We start from the raw sequence: 20,935 nt of genomic DNA, 5'->3' as shown, positions 1-20,935 counted from the left end.
TTGCTAACCTCTCTTATTAGTTCTAATAGATTTTATAGATTTTTTATAGATTTTTATAAATTAACATAAATTTATCATCTGTAAATAGAGACAGTTGTATTTCTTCCTTTTCAGTCTGTATGCCTTGTATGTTTATTTTTCTGCCTTATGGCACTAACATCTCCAGTATAATGTTGACTAGAAGCGGTGAAAAAGGGTATTCTTTGCCTCTTTACTGATCTTAAGTGGAAACCATTCAATCTTTTACCATTAAGCAAGATGTGAGCTGGTTTTTTGGTGTGTGTGTGTATGTGTGTGTGTGTTTTAAGATTTTGTTTTTAAGTAATTTCTGCACTCAACATGGCGCTTGAACTCACAACCCCGAGATCAGGAGTTGCATGGTCTACTGACTGAGCCTGCCAGGCACCCCAGCTGGAAGTTTTTGGGTTTCTTTTGATGCTCTTTATCATTCAGTTTTGTGACTCTAAGTATCATTTATATATGTTTACCACTCTAATGCATATGTCCAACCCAAACTTCTCCACTGACATCTGTGCTTATGTTTATCCAACTGCTTGCCTTGATATCACCACTCTAATCTTTATCATGTGTCTCACACTTGACACATCCAAAATGGAACGTCTCTGTGTACTCTTAGCTTACTTCTCCACAGTGATTTTCATCTCAGTAAATGGTAAATTTTGTAAAAACTGTTACCACTAAGGTCTAAGCCATCTTTACTGCTTTCCTTGCTTGCTTCCTGTCTTCCTATTTCTCTTGTTCTCAGCACCGCAGCCAAAGCAATCCTTTTAAAACTGAAGTATTTTGTAAGTAATGTAGTTTGAGGGTTCAGAAACATTTAATTATTTTACTGACACAAGTGCTGATATATCAGAGAAATATTTCCTAGAGTTTTTGAAGGGCGAACCCAGCATATTTGGGTACTTAATCATAAGTATTGAAAACACTTCTACTTTTGCTCTCTTCCTTTTCCTACAAATAATTAGATGTGATCATCACTGTCACTGTTGGGTGGTTTTGTTTTTCCTTTCATCTGCTGGTTTCTTTCCATTTTAAAGTATATTAACATTAAAATCTCACATTAGAAAAGAACTATTTGAGGGCTCTTGACTGTCAGTTCCATTGGTTTTTAGTCACTGCCTGGAGCAATATGTAGAAAAGGATTAGTTGTGTCTGGCATAGTTGAGGGAACAGGGAGGAGTATATTTACCATGTCTAAATTGCCTGGATAGCATAGGCAGATTTTAAATGATCATTTGCTTTGGCAATTACTGCTTCAGTTTTTGGATATCTTTTACATTTTTTTGACATTGAAACAATACAGAGTTTAATCTAAAGACTGTTAAGTCTTAAGGACAATTATAGAGTCTTTTAAAGAATAAATGTAGGGGAAGATGGCGGCGTAGGACACTGGGATCACCGCATCCTGCTGATCACTTAGACTCCACCTACACCTGCCTAAATAACCCAGAAAACTATCAGAAGTCTAGCAGATCGGATTCTCCGGAGCCAAGTGCAGACGAGAGGCCCACGGAAGAGGCTAGGAAGGGCAGAGAGGCGGTGCATGCTACACGGACTGGAGGGAGGGAGCCGGGGCGGAGGGGCAGCACGCCGGCAAAGCAGAGCCCCCAAGTCTGGCTTGCAAAAGCGGAGGGGCTGGACAGAGTGTGTTCGGACAGCAAGCGGGACTTAACATCTGGAAGGTTATAAACTAACAGCTCTGCTCGGAGAGCGGGAGGGCTGGAGGACAACGGGAGGGGGAGTTGTTGAGCCCTGACGACAGAGCTCAGCTTGGCGGGGAATAAAGGCACTCGCCAGCGCCATCTCCCTTGCCCATCCCCCAGCCAAAATCCCAAAGGGAACCAGTTCCTGCCAGGGAACTTGCTTGCACCTCGCAAACACCCAACGCTGTGCTTCTGCGGATCCATCCCTCCGGTGTCGGGTATGACTCCCTCCCGGTGCCACAGGGCCCCTCCCGAAGGAGATCACCTAAGGATAAGCGAGCTGAGCCTGCCCCTTCTGCCCCCGTGCACCTTGCTGATCCACCCCAACTAATATGCCAGATCCCCAGCACCACAAGCCTGGCAGTGTGCAAGTAGCCCAGACAGGCCCCGCCACCCCACAGTGAATCCTGCCCCTAGGAGAGGGGAAGAGAAGGTGAACACCAGTCTGACTGTGGCCCCAGCGGTGGGCTGGGGGCAGACATCAGGTCTGACTGCAGCCCCGCCCACGAATGCAAATTATTCAAGACAGCACAGGGGAAGTGCCCCGCAGTTCTGCACCATTCCAGGGACTATCCAAAATGACGAAATGGAAGAATTCCCCTCAAAAAAACCTCCAGGAAATAACCCAGCTAACGAACTGATCAAAAAGGATTTAAACAATATAAGAGAAAGAGAATTTAGAATAATAGTCATAAAATTAATCGCTGGGCTTGAAAACAGTATAAAGGACAGCAGAGAATCTATTGCTACAGAGATCAAGGGACTAAGCAACAGCCAGGAGGAGCTAAAAAATGCTATTAATGAACTGCAAAATAAAATGGAGATGACCACAGCTCGGATTGAAGAGGCAGAGGAGAGAATAGGTGAACTAGAAGATAAAATTATGGAAAAAGAAGAAGCTGAGAAAAAGATAAAAAAATCCAGGAGTATGAGGGGAAAATTAGAGAACTAAGTGATGCACTAAAGAGAAATAATCTATGCATAATTGGTATTCCAGAGGAGGAAGAGAGAGGGAAAGGTGCTGAAGGTATACTTGAAGAAATAATAGCTGAGAACTTCCCTGATCTGGGGAAGGAAAAAGGCATTGAAATCCAAGAGGCACAGAGAACTCCCTTCAGACGTAACTTGAATCAATCTTCTGCATAACATATCATAGTGAAGCTGGCAAAATACAAGGATAAAGACAAAATTCTGAAAGCAGCTAGGGATAAACACACTCTAACATATAAAGGGAAACCAATAAGACTAGTGGCAGACCTACTGAAACTTGGCAGGCCAGAAAGGAATGGCAGAAAATCTTCAATGTGATGAACAGAAAAAAAATGCAGCCGAGAATACTCTATCCAGCAAATCTGTCATTTAGAATAGAAGGAGAGATAAAGGTCTTCCCAAACAAACAAAAACTGAAGGAATTCATCACCACTAAACCAGCCCTACAAGAGATCCTAAGGGGGATCCTGTGAGACAAAGTACCAGAGACATCGCTACAAGCATAAAACATACAGACATCACAATGACTCTAAGCCCATATCTTTCTATAATAACACTGAATGTAAATGAACTAAATGCGCCAACCAAAAGACAAAGGGTATCAGAACGGATAAAAAAATAAGACCCATCTATTTGCTGTCTACAAGAGATTCATTTTAGACCTGAGGACACTATCAGATTGAAAGTTAGGGGATGGAGAACTATTTATCATGCTACTGGAAGTCAAAGGAAAGCTGTAGTAGCCATACTTATATCAGACAAACTAGACTTTAAATTAAAGGCTGTAACAAGAGATAATCAAGGGCATTATATAATAATTACAGGATCTATCCATCAAGAAGAACTAACAATTATAAATGTCTATGCGCCGAATACGGGAGCCCCCAAATATATAAAACAATTACTCACAAACATAAGCAACCTTATTGACAAGAATGTGGTAATTGCAGGGGACTTTAATACCCCACTTACAGCAATGGATAGATCATCTAGACACATGATCAATAAAGAAACAAGGGCCCTGAATGATACATTGGATCAGATGGACTTGACAGATATATTTAGAACTCTGCATCCCAAAGCAACAGAATATACTTTCTTCTCGAGTGCATATGGAACATTCTCCAAGATAGATCACATACTGGGTCACAAAACAGCCCTTCATAAGTATACAAGAATTGAGATCATACCATGCATACTTTCAGACCACAATGCAATGGAGCTTGAAATCAACCACAGGAAAAAGTCTGGAAAACCTCCAAAAGCATGGAGGTTAAAGAGCATCCTACTAAATGAATGGGTCAACCAGGCAATTAGAGAAGAAATTAAAAAATATATGGAAACAAATGAAAATGAAAATACAACAATCCAAACGCTTTGGGATGCAGCGAAGGGAGTCCTGAGAGGAAAATACATTGCAATCCAGGCCTATCTCCAGAAACAGGAAAAATCCCAAATACAAAATCTAACAGCACACCTAAAAGAAATGGAAGCAGAGCAGCAAAGACACCCTAAACCCAGCAGAAGAAGAGAAATAATAAAGATCAGAGCAGAAATAAACAATATAGAATCTAAAAAAACTATAGAGCAGATCAATGAAACCAAGAGTTGGTTTTTTTAAAAAATAAACAAAATTGATAAACCTCTAGCCAGGCTTCTCAAAAAGAAAAGGGAGATGACCCAAATAGATAAAATATGAATGAAAATGGAATTATTACAACCAATCCCTTAGAAATACAAGCAATTATCAGGGAATACTATGAAAAATTATATGCCAACAAACTGGACAACCTGGAAGAAATGGACAAATTCCTAAACACCCACACACTTCCAAAACTCAGTCAGGAGGAAATAGAAAGCTTGAACAGACCCATAACCAGCGAAGAAATTGAATCAGTCATCAAAAATCTCCCAACAAATAAGAGTCCAGGACCAGATGGCTTCCCAGGGGAATTCTACCAGACGTTTAAAGCAGAGATAATACCTATCCTTCTCAAGCTATTCCAAAAAATAGAAAGGGAAGGAAAACTTCCAGACTCATTCTATGAAGCCAGTATTACTTTGATTCCTAAACCAGACAGAGACCCAGTAAAAAAAGAGAACTACAGGCCAATATCCCTGATGAATATGGATGCAAAAATTCTCAATAAGATACTAGCAAATCGAATTCAACAGCTTATAAAAAGAATTATTCACCATGACCGAGTGGGATTCATTCCTGGGGATGCAGGGCTGGTTCAACATTTGCAAAGCAATCAACGTGATACATCACATTACTAAAAGAAAAGATAAGAACCATATGATCCTGTCAATCGATGCAGAAAAAGCATTTGACAAAATTCAGCAACCTTTCTTAATAAAAACCCTCGAGAAAGTCGGGATAGAAGGAACATACTTAAACATCATAAAAGCCATTTATGAAAAGCCCACAGCTAATATCATCCTCAATGGGGAAAAACTGAGAGCTTTCCCCCTGAGATCAGGAACACGACAGGGATGTCCACTCTCACCGCTGTTGTTTAACATAGTTTTGGAAGTTCTAGCATCAGCAATCAGACAACAAAAGGAAATCAAAGGCATCAAAATTGGCAAAGATGAAGTCAAGCTTTCACTTTTTGCAGATGACGTGATATTATACATGGAGAACCCGATAGACTCCACCAAAAGTCTGCTAGAAGTGATACATCAATTCAGCAAAGTTGCAGCATACAAAATCAATGTACAGAAATCAGTTGCATTCTTATACATTAATAATGTAGCAACAGAAAGACAAATAAACTGATCCCATTGACAATTGCACCAAGAAGCATAAAATACCTAGGAATAAATCTAACCAAAGATGTACAAGATCTGTATGCTGAAAACTATAGAAAGCTTATGAAGGAAATTGAAGAAGATATAAAGAAATGGCAAAGCATTCTGTGCTCATGGGTTGGAAGAATAAATATTGTCAAAATGTCAATACTACCCAAAGCTATCTACACATTCAATGCAATCCCAATCAAAATTGCACCAGCATTCTCGAAGCTAGAATAAGTAATCCTAAAATTCATATGGAACCACAAAAGGCCCCGAATAGCCAAAGTAATTTTGAAGAAGAAGACCAAAGCAGGAGGCATCACAATCCCAGACTTTAGCCTCTACTACAAAGCTGTAATCATCAAGACAGCATGGTATTGGCACAAAAACAGACGCATAGACCAATGGAATAGAATAGAAACCCCAGAACTAGACCCACAAAAGTATGGCCAACTCATCTTTGACAAAGCAGGAAAGAATATCCAACGGAAAAAAGACAGTCTCTTTAACAAATGGTGCTGGGAGAGCTGGACAGCAGCATGCAGAAGAATGAAACTAGACCATTTTCTTACACCATTCCCCAAAATAAACTCAAAATGGATAAAGGACCTGAATGTGAGACAGGAAACCATCAAAACCCTAGAGGAGAAAACAGGAAGAGACCTCTCTGACCTCAGCCGCAGCAATTTCTTACTGGACACATCGCCAAAGGCAAGGGAATTAAAAGCAAAAATGAACCGTTGGGACCTCATGAAGATAAAAAGCTTCTGCACAGCAAAGGAAACAATCAACAAAACTAAAAGGCAATCAATGGAATGGGAAAAGATACTTGCAGATGACATATCGGACAAAGGGCTAGTATCCAAAATTTGTAAAGAGCTTACCAGACTCCACACCCAAAAAACAAATAATCCAGGGAAGAAATGGGCAGAAAACATGAATAGACACTTCTCTAAAGGAGACATCTGGATGGCCAACATGCACATGAAAAGATGCTCAACATCACTCCTGATCAGGGAAATACAAATCAAAACCACACTCAGATACCACCTCACACCAGTCAGAGTGGCCAAAATGAACAAATCAGGAGACTAAAGATGCTGGAGAGGGTGTGGAGAAACGGGAACCCTCTTGTACTGTTGGTGGGAATGCAAACTGGTGCCGCTGCTCTGGAAAACAGTGTGGAGGTTCCTCAAAAAATTAAAAATAGATCTATCCTATGACCCAGCAATAGCACTGCTAGGAATTTACCCAAGGGATACAGGAGTACTGATGCATAGGGGCACTTGTACCCCAATGTTTATAGCAGCACTCTCAACAATAGCCAAATTGTGGAAAAAGCCTAAATGTCCATCAACTGAGGAATGGATAAAGAAATTGTGGTTTATATACACAATGAAATACTACATGGCAATGAGAAAGAATGAAATATGGCCCTTTGTAGCAACGTGGATGGAACTGGAGAGTGTGATGCTAAGTGAAATAAGCCATACAGAGAAAGACAGATACCATATGTTTTCACTCTTATGTGCGTCCTGAGAAACTTAACTGAAACCCATGGGGGAGGGGAAGGAAAAAAAAATGAGGTTAGAGTGGGTAAGAGCCAAAGCATAAGAGACTCTTAAAAACTGAGAACAAAGTGAGGGTTGATGGGGGGGGGGGGGGGGGTGGTGGTGGGAGGGAGGGAAGGGTAGGTGATGGGCATTGAAGAGGGCATCTTTTGGGATGAGCACTGGGTGTTGTATGGAAACCAATTTGACAATAAATTTCATATATTAAAAAAAAATAAAGAATAAATGTAAATTTGGATGTCACATTCTGATTTTATTGCCAAATAACTTTCTTGTGTGTGTGTGCTGTGTGTGTGTGCGTGTGTGTGTATTAAATATACAGGTGATTGGTTTAATTTTGTAATTAAATTATTTAACACAGTAACCTAACAGTCAACAAGGACTGTATGTTCAATAATGTTTTGGGGAGAGAGGGGTTTTTAGGTATAATTTATACACAGTGAAATTTACTCTTTGTGGTTGTGTAGTCCTGTGTGTTTTGGCAAATGTATATAATAGTGTAGTCACTATCATATTTGAGATAGAATATTTCCACCACCCTACTAAGCTCCCTCTATCCTAATTAAAAGTTTAATCTAAAACTGTCTTTGAAAAGATGTGAAATTTTAGATATCTTTTCGTTGAATATCATATTTAAGCATTTAAAAAGTAACATTCATTTAAATGACATTGAAAGTTATTTTAAAGATAATCTTTCCAGCATAATTGTGATATCACTACCAGCCACATTGTTCCAAGAAAAGTCATTTCTGCTTAGCTCCCTCAACAAAAAGGATACTTTAAAATAACATAACATCATATTGAAGTACTTTATCTTTGAATATTACAGAAGAAAATTCCACAAGACAGAGTGAAGATTTGGGAAGCCAGTTTACAGAAATTTTCATTAAGCAGCCGGAAAATGTTACTCTCCTATTATCTTTATTGGAGGTAAATAAAGAATCTTGCTATTTTTGTCATCTTAATAAGTTTTGGGGTTTGTTGGGTTTTTTTTTTTTTTTTCCTTTTTGGGTATTATTGATGAAGCAACATATATGTACCTTTTCAAGGTTGTGAAATTTGTTGTATCATTGCAAGAGATTAATGTGCATTGTTTTAAGGACTATATAATCTATTAAAATATTGTCTGCTTATTTCTATTTTTATTTTACTGAGTCAGGAACAGTTTAATAAATTTATATTAACTATTTTCTTTTTATTGCTTTTTATTTCTTACATTGCTTTTTTAAAGTTTGCTAAACTATGTTTGTTTTTGGTACCACTGTTAGTTGAAAAAAATGTTTTTCTTGAAAATGTGAATTACATATGTTAAATATTTTAAATTCTTAAATTGCAGGAGTTTGATTTCCATGTCCGCTGGCCTGGTGTGAAGCTTCTTACTTCTCTTTTAAAACAGCTAGGGCCTCAGGTGCAGCAAATCATTTTAGTCAGTCCCATGGGTAAGTGACTCATCTTCCTTACATAATTTTGATTTAAAAGTGAGGATCGTTCCTAAAGAGGGAGACTGAAATGATGTGTTAATAAATGGTTTATAATTTCAATCACTATTTGTATTTTTGATCTGCCCGTATTTTTCACATGATTATATGTTCTAGGTGTTTCGAGATTGATGGACTTATTAGCAGATTCCAGGGAAGTTATACGTAATGACGTAAGTTAAATTCAAAAAAGAAGTCTAAGAATATGCAGCTTGTTTTCTTTTCTTTGCAAGTGAAATCTTTGTTGATCCTCTTTTAGTGTCGTAAGTTAGATTTGGAAAATTGGGGTATTGGCCAATCTTTTAGACCTTTTTAAGTTGTATACAAAACCACATTATTTCTTTGTTTCCTGCCTATCCAGTATTTTGACTTAGATGATTTTGGTATGCAAATTTATGTGTTCCACAAGTTTAGGATTTCTTTCATCCTCTTCTCAAAGGTTATATTGACACCAAACTCTGCCTCCAGAAAGAGTAAGGGAAACCTCCCTAGATATATAACTGTGTAAATTTAAAGCCTTGTGTTTGGAATCCTCACTCTCATTTGACTGAATATGCATTTCAAAGGATTTTCGTTGTAATCATCATTTAACTATAGAGCATGATTTGCTCTGGAGTTATTTTCAATTCTGATTTATTTATTTACATATATGTTTGAATATTTTGTATTGATGCAGTGTTTTTTTGTTGTTGCTGTTGCTTAAACATTTTTCAGTGGTTGTTATCTATAACTTGGTCAAGACTGTAATACTTTTTTTTTTCAAGTTTATCCATTCTCTTCTTGAGAGGGACAAAGAGAGCACAAGAGGGGGAGGAACAGAGAGAGAGAGAGAGAGAGAGAGAGAGAGAGAGAGAGAAAATCCCAGGGAGGCTCAGCACAGTCAGCACAGAGCCCAACGTGGGGCTTAAGCCCTGAAACTGTGAGACGATGACCCGAGTCAAAATCAAGAGTCGGATACTCAACTGACTGAGCCACCTAGATGCCCTTACTTTTTTTTTTTATTTTTTTAAAGACTGTAAGTAATCTCCACACCCAACATGGGGCTCACACTTACAATCCTGAGATCAGGAGCCTCATGCTCTACTGACTAAGCGAGCCAGGCACCCCAAGCTATAATACTTTAGACGGCAATTGGAAAAATCTTTTAAAATTAAAGTCTAGAGCTAGGAGAGCATATCAATCTAATTCAGTCTCCATATTGACACTGAGAAGCCCAAGACTCATGGAAACCAAATGATTTGTTATTTGTTAATAATGTCTGTTCATCTGTGTATTAGTGGTACCTGGTCTGTGCCTTTCTCATCCTAAGTGCTAGCAAATAAATACCATTTGGATTGCTCTTAGCTTCACAACCGGTTAGTGGCAAAGCAGAGACAAAAGTAAAGTGCCCTTGACTTCTAGTCCATATACACAGTGTTTTTAGCTTTGTATTTAACATTTTACATTATGTATGTCAACGCAGTATTATAAGGGCTGAAATTATGTAACTCATGAAAGGTACATTTTTAAATCTCTATTACTCTTTCAAGAATTGTCTTATTTAAATCTATACCCATCTACTTAGGAATTTGAAATGTCTTTCTTTCACTAAAATATTACTATACATCTTAAACTTGATGTTATTGTTCTATTCTTCTCTTGGCCCTCAGTATAAATATGATGATTCCATAGAAACCTTTTTAAATTTTTTTTAACGTTTATTTATTTTTAAGAGACAGCATGGGTAGGGGAGAGGCAGAGAGAGAAGGAGACACAGAATCTGAAGCAGGCTTCAGGCTCTGAGCTGTCAGCACAGAGCCTGATGCAGGGCTCAAACCCACGAACTGTGAGATCATGACCTGAGCTGAAGTCAGACACTTAACCAACTGAGCCACTCAGGCCCCTCCTCCCCACCCCTTTTTTAAAAAATATTTTGGTTTTATGTAATCTCTAGACCCAACATGGGGCTCGAGCTTACAATTCCGAGATCAAGAGTCACATGCTCCACTGACTGAGCCAGTCAGGCACCCCATCATATAAACCATTTAATAGAAATCCTCTCTTCATGGATCACTATTAATATCATTACCATTTATTTTCATTTTCAGATAGAATTTGTGTTAGCTTGCATTAGCTTGGTCCTTAAATATAAGATTTCCTTTAATTCCCTACTCTTTTTTCCTGCTTTTAGCTTTATTCTTAGTTGTTATTTATTGATTTTTAAAATTTTTTTAATGTTTATTTATTTTTGAGCAGGGGGTGGGGGTGGTGGTGGTGAGGAACAGAGAGAGGGAGACACAGAATCTGAAGCAGACTCCCGGCTCTGAGCTGTCAGCACAGAGCCTGATGCAGGGCTTGAACTCACAAACCGTGAGATCATGACCTGAGCCGAAGTCAGATGCTTAACTGACTGAGCCACCCAGGCACCCCGGTTTTTATTTGAGACAGATAAAATTCTCTGTTTATGTTGTTTTTCATTAATTTTACGATTAGGGATTAAGTTACATTTTTGTTGTAACATCTAGATTCTTGTTTTGTTTATTAAAGTTTATTTTATTCTGAGAAAGAGAACCAGTGGGGGAGGGGCAGAGAGAGAGGAAGACAGAGGATCCAAAGCAGGCTCTGCACTGACAGCACAGAGCCTGGCGCAGGGCTCAAATCACTAGTCGTGAGATGAAGACCTGGGCGGAAGTCAGATGCTTAACCAAATGAGCCACTCAGGCGCCCCTGTAAATTTATATTCTTGAATTCACAATTTCATATCATTACTATTGTGAAGCACATACAGAGATATCCCTGTGACATATAATCAAGCCCAGTTTTCTTATGCCACAATTAAAGCTAAGTAAAGATGGATGACTGTGTAAGAATTGTATATTTATATTGTGTGCAGTGAAAAGAATTAGGAATTGGTAGACATAGATTCCAGTCTAGGCTCGGTCTCTTTGAGATCTATAATCTTAGGGAGGTATCTGGCTCACCTCTGTCCTTGTTTTCCCTATCTATAAAGTGAAAGAGTTGGACTTGTGAAATTCCTGCACTTCTAAAATTCTGTGGTTTTACATGTCTTAAAAAGATTGTTCTCTACTTAACATGTTATCTTTTTTCTCCATAAGGGTGTGTTACTACTACAGGCACTAACAAGAAGCAATGGAGCCATCCAGAAAATTGTTGCTTTTGAAAATGCTTTTGAGAGACTACTGGACATTATTACAGAGGAGGGGAACAGTGATGGAGGTATATTATGAGAAGATTGATTTAAAGAGATTCCTTTTGTGCTCACAAAATTGTTAACTTCTAGGGAATGCAATTAGAGGGAAAAATGAGAACTCATACTTTATATTCTTTCTTTCATTATGGTTTGTTGAGTATGGATTTCTTCCTATTTCTATTTGATATTTGTTAGGCTTCTGGAATCTAGGTGATATCTTTCATCATTTCAAATTTCAGCTATCTCTCTCTTCAAAACATGCTCTATTTTCTCCTATCTTTCTAAACTCAGAATCAATTCTCTGTCATCTGATTTGGCTTTCACTTTATCTGTCTTACTTTCTCTTTTGTGTTTTCCATCTTTTTGTCTTTCCAATCTTTATTCTGTATTATTTCTTCTTAAAAAAAAATTTTTTTTTTAATGTCTATTTATTTTTGAAAGAGAGAGAAACAGAACACAAGTGGGGGAAGGGCAGAGAGAGAGGGAGACACAGAATCTGAAGCAGACTCCAAGCCCTGAGCTGTCAGCATGAGCCCGACATGGGGCTTGAACCCCCAAACTGTGAGATCATGACCTGAGCTGAAGTCAGATGCTTAACCAACTGAGCCACCCAGGCGCCCCCCCAGATTATTTCTTCTGACCTGTTTTCTGTTTCATCAATACTCTCTTCACCTATATTTATTTATTTATTTTTAAGTTTTTATTTAAATTCTAGTTAATGTACAGTTGAATATTAGTTTCAGGTGTACAGTTTAGTGATTCAGACACTTCCATACAACACCTGGTGCTTATCACAAGTGCACACCTTCATACCCATCACCTGTTTCACCCACTCCCTCCACCCACCTTCCTTCTGGTGACCAGTTTGTTCTCTATAGTTAAGAGTCCATTTCATGGTTTGCCTCTCTGTTTTTTTCCTGTGCTCATTTGTTTTGTTTCTTAAATTCCACAATTGAGTGTAGTCCTATGATATTTGTCTTTCTCTAACTTATTGCGCTTAGCATAATACTGTCTGCTTCCATCCACATTGTTGCAAATGGCAAGATTTCATTCTTTTTGATGGCTTAGTAATACTCCATCGTGCACGTATATATGTGTGTGTATACACATACACACACATATATACATACATGTATACATGCATACCATATCTCCTTTATCCATTCATCAGTTGATAGACACTTTGACTGTTTCTATAGTTTCACTGTTGTAGTAGATAAAGCTGCTGTAAACTTTGGGGTATGTGTGTCCTTTTGAATTAGTATTTTTGTATTCTTTGGGTAAATACCTAGGAGTGCAATTGCTGGGTTGTAAGATAGTTCTGTTTTTAACTTTTTTGAGGAACTTCCGTATTATTTTCCAGAGAGTCTGCACTACTATTCATTCCCACCAACAGTGTAGGAGGATTCCCCTTTTCCTGTATCCTCACCAACACCTATTGTTTCTTGTGTTGTTTTTAGCTATTCTGACAGGTGTGAGTTAATATCTCATTGTAGTTTTAATTTGTATTTCCTTGGTGGTGAATGATGTTGAGCATCTTTTCATGTGTCTGTTAGCCATCTGTATGTCTTTGGAAAAATGCCTATTCCTGTCTTCTCTTTTTTTAATTGGATTATTCATTTTTTTGGGTATTGAGTTTTATAAGTTCTTTATTTTGGATACTGACCCCTTATCGGATATGTCATTTGCAAATATCTTCTCCCATTCAGCAGGTTGCCTTTTAGTTTTGTTGATTGTTTCTTTCACTATGCAGAAGCTTTTTATTTTGATGACAAAAGCAAAAATAAACAATTGGGACTTTTATCTTCACTTGTATTTAATCTGCTGTTAAACATGTCTATTGAGAGATTTTCCCTCCCATTTTTATTGAAACATAGTTACCTACAACACTGTTATCAGTTTAAGGTGTACAGCATGATTTGACTTAACATACTGTGAAATATAAGATTAGTTAATATCCATCCATTGAATTTTTTTAAGATTTTATTATTTTTTTTAAGTAATCTCTACACTCAACATGGGGCTCAAACTCAACTCCAAAAGCAATAGTCACATGCTTTTGCAACAGAACCAGCCAGGCTGTTGAATTTTTAATTTCTTTTTTCTAGAGGTTCTGTTTTGTTCTTTAGCAAACTTGCTGTGTAATTTTTTTTTATAATTTCCTTTTCTTTGCAGATATTTTCAACTTACCTTTTATTTCTTTGAATGTAGGAAACCATTATTTTATAGTTTCTGTCTGATAATCCCAATATTTTTAAGTCTTTGTGGATTTGGAACTTTTGCTCTGTTTTGCTTTGGTTCTTATGCATTGTATAATATTCTCTGGGTCCATGATTATCTTTGATTATGTGTTCTGTTTTACTTAACAGAATTAATTCATAATAATTTGAAGCCTAGGATGGAGGTAATTTCTTTTAGAGAAAACATGCTCATTTCTGCCAGGCCCTGGAAGTGCAATTTATCTGGGATCACCTTAATCGAGGTTTAAGGTCTGAGAGTTCCTAGACCACTCAGGCAATTCAAACCCAGGATACAAGATCTATCTGGACTAGTTAACTTTTGGTTGTTCTCACCCTGAGGATATAGCCATTTAAAGTCTCAGCTTATTAGTGGAGAGTTTTATATTAGATTTCTTTCCCACTTTGTATGTGCTCTTCGCTTTGATTTATTTTCCCTCTGCCCTGTAAGTTTGTCACAATGAAAGTTTTATATTTTCTAAGGTCGAGAAATGTACTTCCAGTCAAAAGGTATTTATACTTGCTTACCTCACTAAGATATTCATTTTCTTATCAATGTTAGCCTGCTAAACTGTTAACTCTTCATTGCTTCTGAGGCTTTTTTTGTTTTTAATTCAGCATTTTTAGTTGTTTTTAAGGAGAGGTTGATCCAAAAACCTAGCACTAGGGTTGGAGGAGAAAATTAGTTTATTTGCATTGACTGGACTGGGATTAGCAAGTAGAGTGGTAGTGTAGTTGACAGTTGGCTATATTACCCTGGAGGGGAGGGCCAGCCTGGATATAAAGATTTGAGTGTCTAGGGCCACCTGGGGGGCTCAGCTGGTTGAGTGTCCAACTTCTCATGGTTCATGGGTTCAAGCCCCACATTGGGCTCTGTGATGACAGCCCAGAGCCTGGAGCCTGCTTCGGATTCTGTGTCTCCCTCTCTCTCTACCTCTCCCCTGCTCATACCCTGACTCTCTCTGTCTCTCAAAAATAAAAAATGTTAAAAAATTTAAAAAAGATTTGAGTGTCTAGAATATCAATGATAGATGAAACAAAGATAAATGAGATAAAAGATTAGATGAGTCAGCCAGGGTAAGGAATGAGAAGGGAAGTGCTAAAGCAGAACCTAAGTTATACTAATAGTGAAGGGATGGTAGAGGAGCAGGTATTGGCAAAAGAGACTGAGAAGAAACAGGCTGAGAAACAAGAGGAAACCCGCTGTAGAGAGGGTCTAGGGAGTGGGTAGCATTGTTAGACGCTGCTGGGTTGTCAAACAAGATAAGGGCAGAAATGTACCTTTGACATGTAGAACATGGACATCATTGATGACCTTGGGGAGAGCAGCTGTGTATAGTGGTTGCCTCAGAATCCATATTGCAGTGTCAGAATTAGAATTAGAATTAGATGTGGGAAGATAGAATAGTAGAGAAAACTCATGCAAAGAATTTGGAGAAGTCAGGGGAGAGAGGTGAAAAGGAATTGGAGGTTGACAGGGAATGTTTTTTATCCTCTTAAATTTTTTCTTGACATATGAAATATTTCAAAAATACAGAAAACAGTAAGAGATAGTGTAACAAACACTTGTACACATGTCATCCAATTCTATTAAATGTTTACATTTTGCTATACATGCTTTAGGTTATTTTTTTAAAGAAATAAAACACAAGAGATAGTTAAGTCCTTTGTATAACCATTGTTACTCTGCCTTCCTTCTCTAAGATAACAGTATTCTGATTTTGTTTTTCCATCCAGTGTGTTTTTATACTTTTAACATGTGTTTGTGTGAGTCTATACACATGCACATCGTATGTTAATATATATCATTATTTTGCATGTTCTCAAACTAGATAAAAAGTATCCTTCTGAGTATAATTTTACAACTGGCTGTTTTTATCCAACATGTTTTGAGATTTATCTATGTTGATACATGTTACTCTAGTTTATTCATTTTAAGTGCTATATATTATTCAGTAGTATAAATATTCTGTGATCTATTTTTTTAATTGAGTTGACAGATTGTATCTATCTTTGCTAATATAAACTGTTGTCACGAATGGTCTTTTGTGTCTACTTATGTATGGATTCACATTCTTGTCAATCCTTGCTTGCCAGTTTGATAGATGTGAGATGGTATCTCACTCAGATTTTCACTTTTCATTTTGTAAACTAATGAGATTAAGCATATTTTCATGGTGTATTCACCATCCATTTTTGTTGATTTGTCTTTTACCTGTCTCAATTACCTGCTTACCCGTGTTAGTATAAGATCATTTTTCCTTTTCCAGTTGATTACTGAGAGTTCTTTATGTATACTGGATACTAGTCCTTTGTTAATTATACATGTTTCAGTTATCTTCTTCTAGTCTATTTATACTATTTCTATTAAAGTTTAAATTTTTACTCACATATATTGGCTTTTTAAAAAAATGTTATTTTGGTAACCATGAGCCAGGTACTTTACATATGTTAGCTTATTTAATCTTTTTCTTTAATGTTTATTTCTGAGAGAGAGAGAGAGAGAGAGAGAGAGAGAGAACACAAGTAGGGGAGGAGCAGAGAAAGAGAGAGACACACAGAATCCAAAGCAGACTCCAGGCTCTGAGCTGTCAGCACAGAGCCCGACATGGGGCTCAAACCCACAAACTGTGAGTTCATGACCTGAGCCAAAGTTGGATGCTCAACCAGCTGAGCCAACCAGGCACCCCTAGCTTATTTAATCTTATACCACTTTGTGATGTATTATTATCATCTCTGATTTGTAGTTGAGGAAATGAAGTCTCTCACATATGGAGTCAGAATTTGATTCCACATAGGTCTGACCCCAAAGCAAGTGATCTGTGTCTTCTTATTATCTGGTCAGAATTTAATAAAACCTATTTGAATAACATTTATGAGAAGCCACCAAGATTCATCTGATTTACTTTCTGGATCTAGGATTACTTTCTCCTCTTTTTTACGTAATCGATAACTTGCCTACATTTGATCCCTTTTAGTTGTCCAAAATGTAAGTAACACAGTTAAACTAGAGTGCCCTGTTATAATAAATAAATAAATAAACAAATAAATAAATAACAATATAAATATATAAATATTTATTTATAAATAAATAAATAAATTTATATATAAATAAATATATTTATTTATTTTTGAGAGAGAGGGAGAGGGGCAGAGACAGATGGAAAGAGAGAATCCCAAGCAGGTTCCACACCCAGTGCACAGCCCGACATGGGGCTTAGTCTCACAAACCATGAGATTATGACCTGAGCCAAAATCAAGAGTTGGACACTTTACCAGCTGAACCACCCAGGTGCTCCATATTGGCTTTTAAAAATAGTTTATGCTTTTGTGTCTTGTTTAAAATTTTTCTCTCTACCTCAAGGTTGTAAAGAGCGTTTTCAACATTTTCTTCTAAAGGCTTTGCAATTTTATCTTTTGCATTTAATTAATATGGATTTTGCATTTGAAAGATGGTATGAGATTTGTAATCAAATACCTATATGTGTGAAGGTCTGCTTCTGAGTTCTCTGTTCTGTTCCATTTGTCCTTTTGTCTCACTCTATACTAAAACCACACTTTCTTAATTACTAAACCTCATAATAATCTCTTATCTATTAGAATATAGGAAAAACCTTTTATTTTGGCTCTCCTAAGCTTTCCAGATCCAATTCCAATGTTAGATACCAGCAGAGTATTTGAGAATTCAACTCAATTCTGACACTGTCTACCCAGAGATAGTATCAGATTCCACCCAGAGATAGTATCGGATTCCATAGGTTTAGGCTTTAGTCCTACAAGGCTGCCCTCCACAACCCCCTTCAGATGCCAATCATAAGCCTTAAGCTGTTTTCCTGTGCTTCCGACCCACCTCACAGAATGCAGGGAAACACTTATGTTTACTGGTTTATTTTATCTTATTTTTTTATGTTTACTGGTTTGTTAAAGGTATGAATCAACAACCATATGAAGAAATATATAGGGGGAGGTCCTAAAGAAAGGAGCTTCTGTTCTCACAAAGCTTGGAGCCCAGCTCAGTGACACATAGAAGCAACTTGTTTTCCCAAGTGTGGAGGCTCTCTGAAAAGAAGTGAAAAAACTGTGCTCTCGGATTTTTATGGAGTCTTCATTACAAATTCATAATTGACTAAGTCATTGGCCATTAGCTGATTCAACCTCCAGCCTCTCTCCCCTCCCTGGAGGTGGGGGAGTTGCCAGAGGGGGGTAGTGTACTGAAAATTCCAACCCTCTAGTCACATGGTTGTTCTTCCTGGCAACTAGTCCCTACCCTTGGGTGACATCCTCAAATCACCTTCATTAATAGCAAGATACCCATTTCACCTTTATGACCCTGAGGAGGTTTCAGGAGCTGTGGCTGAAGACCAGATATATTTGAGAAATATATTTTGGTCATCTGAATGAATTCTGAATTCTCAGAATTAGCACGCCTTTTCCTTTTGTTCTTTTATTTGAATGAGACTTGTTTGCTAGTCAAGATCTATGAAAATCCCTGTTGGAAATTTTTTCCCTTGAAGTAATCTCTATACCCAGTGTGGGGGTTGAACTCACAACCCCAAGATCAAGAGTCACATGCTCTACCAACTGAGCCATTCAGGTGCCCTCTGTCAGAATTTTGATTGGAAGTATATTGGACTTAGAGATTAAGGAGAATTTTCATCTCTACTGAATTGACTTTTCCCATTCATGAACCCAGGTCTATCTCTTAATTTGTAAAGATCTTCTTTTATGTCTTTGAGTCATGTTTTATAATTTTGAGCAAAAGGATGTTACACCTTTTCTTTTTTTGTTTTTTTAGATTCATTTCTAGGCATCTTACTTACAGTTTTTCTTAACCATATGCATGGGATGTTTTTCTACTACATTCTCAAACTGATCACTACTTGATTTTTCTTTGTTGATCTTGTGTCTAACCACCTTATTAAGCCAGTAGTTGTAATTGGGCTTTCTGTGCAGATGATCCTATTTTCTACTAATAACAGTAATTGTTTTTCTTCCTTTTCAGTTCTTGCACTACCTTTCTTTTTTGTCTTGCACTAGTTAGAATCTTTAGTACAGTTGAATGTTGCTGACTTTAATGAGAATGCTGATGTCTCACCATTAAGTTTGATTTTTGCTAAGAGTTTTTTTTTTATCATGAATGAATCTTAAACTGTAGTGAATTTTTTTTATTTCTATGGAGATTATCATATTATTCTTCTTTAATCTATGAGGGTATTTTCTTGAAAAAGAGAGGCTACAACCAACATAAGCAAGTAGAAAAGAGGGAGGATCAGGAGAGAGAGAGGATGATCAGTGGTACACAATACCAAAAAAAAAGAAGAAGAAGAAGAAAAAGGAATGGAATCCAGAGCAAGGGCAGGAATTGGCTTTTAAGATAGGAGAAGCACATCTTCCATCATAATGGGGAAGGCACAGGTGGAGATATAGCTCCTTTTTCAAACTTGAAGAAGTAAAGATGGGGAGGGGGGTAGGGTGTTGAGTTGAAGACAGAGTCATATGCTAAGAGTGAAAGAGGAGGACACAGTTGAGAATTATGGAGAAGGTTAAAAAGTCTTTTGGAAAATAGGAGAGCTAGTTGAATGTTGAAATTAGGAAGATTTCCAGTCAGGGATAAAGGTCCCATTAAGGATTTTCACTGGGATTTTATAGCACTGCAGACTGCTTGATTATGTGATTGCATCCCCCCACTCCCTTCCAGTACTCAGCTGCCGAGTTGCAAGATAGAGAAAAAGCCAAGCAGTTAGTTTTTCACAGGGTTGTGTCTTTTCCAGGAAGGTGCTATGAAAAGATAGTAAGGCAAGAGAACTTAGTATATTACCTATAGAGTGTAAGAAAGGAAGATCTATATAATCTAAGCTAGATAGGGAAGGAAGTAAAGATGGGGTTTCTAAAATGGGAGTTTCAAAAACTTATTGATGGGTTGAAAGTCTCAGGGAAGTCATAGAACAGATATGTTGAGAATATTGAGCTGGAAAGATGGGAGGTTTTAGTAATGGAATGAGAATTCTCTCTGAAGATGAGGACAAGGAACCTAGAAGTCCAGGTATTAGATGGATTGTCTTTGGAATCAAGAGTGACAGCAGTAAGTAGAGAAAGAAGATTTGGAGCAAGATGCTGGCGATGTTTTCAGTGAACAAAGAGTAGCGACCATGTTTTTTTTTACTTAAATGCAATTAGGAATGGTAAGAGATGGATAGTATAGGCAGGTGGCCTGATCCTCAAAGGAACGGGAGATTTTGTGAGAGAGTAGAGGAACTTTGGTCTCTGGAAAGTACACTGGGCCAGTAGGATCACAGAATCCATATCCTGACTCTGAGGTACATGGGATTGAGAGCATGATCTGCTTTCACTTCAGAATGTTACAACATAAGGTAGCTTCTTTAAAGAAAAAAGCATTTCATGAAGTGATTGAGGGTTTTGTTAACTAATATTTGGGAGTTGGAGGTAACATATAAAAGAGTTTGAAAGGAGATTAAGTAGAGGAAAAGAAAGTATTTTAAAATGAGAACATAAAAGAGCATAGGTGATTAGCAAGGTGCATATTTTCAGAGATGACCAAGGAAAACAGGGATTTTAAGGCAACATAGAATTAGCTTGTCTTTAGGATTGCTAAGATAAGTTCCAGTGGCTCCTTGTAACTGATGGTGGCCTTCACACAGTGGAGGGAAGGCTGCCAGTTATAGTGAGGGCTTTGACATTCTGTTTCCTCCAGAGCGTTCAGATGCTTCTGGTGGCAGATCTTACTTAATGGAGATTTATGGTCCTTCGTAAGAGATACAGTGGTTCCTCTCCAGGAGGTGAGGATCCACATGGTTCAGCAGTATGAGGTGAGGAAGCCTCTAATTTGGAGAGATCAGGATTGGTTAAATCAGAGATTTTTAAAAGGACTTAAAATATGCACATTAAACATTTTATTTCAAGTTCAATGTAATACATTTTTTTCTAA

At 37.6% G+C, this 20,935-nt stretch overlaps 1 protein-coding gene across 2 annotated transcripts in view; it reads left to right on the top strand.

Annotated features, from left to right (window-relative positions):
* The window catches only part of USO1 (USO1 vesicle transport factor), a 95,432-nt gene that overhangs the window by 41,650 nt on the left and 32,847 nt on the right, over positions 1–20,935 (top strand). For both annotated transcript variants that reach the window (XM_047855858.1, XM_047855857.1), the window contains exons 5-8: positions 7,914–8,014; positions 8,421–8,523; positions 8,680–8,735; positions 11,658–11,778. In XM_047855858.1, coding sequence (XP_047711814.1) covers positions 7,914–8,014; positions 8,421–8,523; positions 8,680–8,735; positions 11,658–11,778 — 381 coding nt within the window. The remainder of the gene's footprint in view (positions 1–7,913; positions 8,015–8,420; positions 8,524–8,679; positions 8,736–11,657; positions 11,779–20,935) is intronic.

This window comes from Prionailurus viverrinus, chromosome B1, assembly GCF_022837055.1.
Source record: "Prionailurus viverrinus isolate Anna chromosome B1, UM_Priviv_1.0, whole genome shotgun sequence".
Taxonomy (NCBI): Eukaryota; Metazoa; Chordata; class Mammalia; order Carnivora; family Felidae; genus Prionailurus; species Prionailurus viverrinus.
This window is presented reverse-complemented; position numbering and strand designations above follow the sequence as displayed.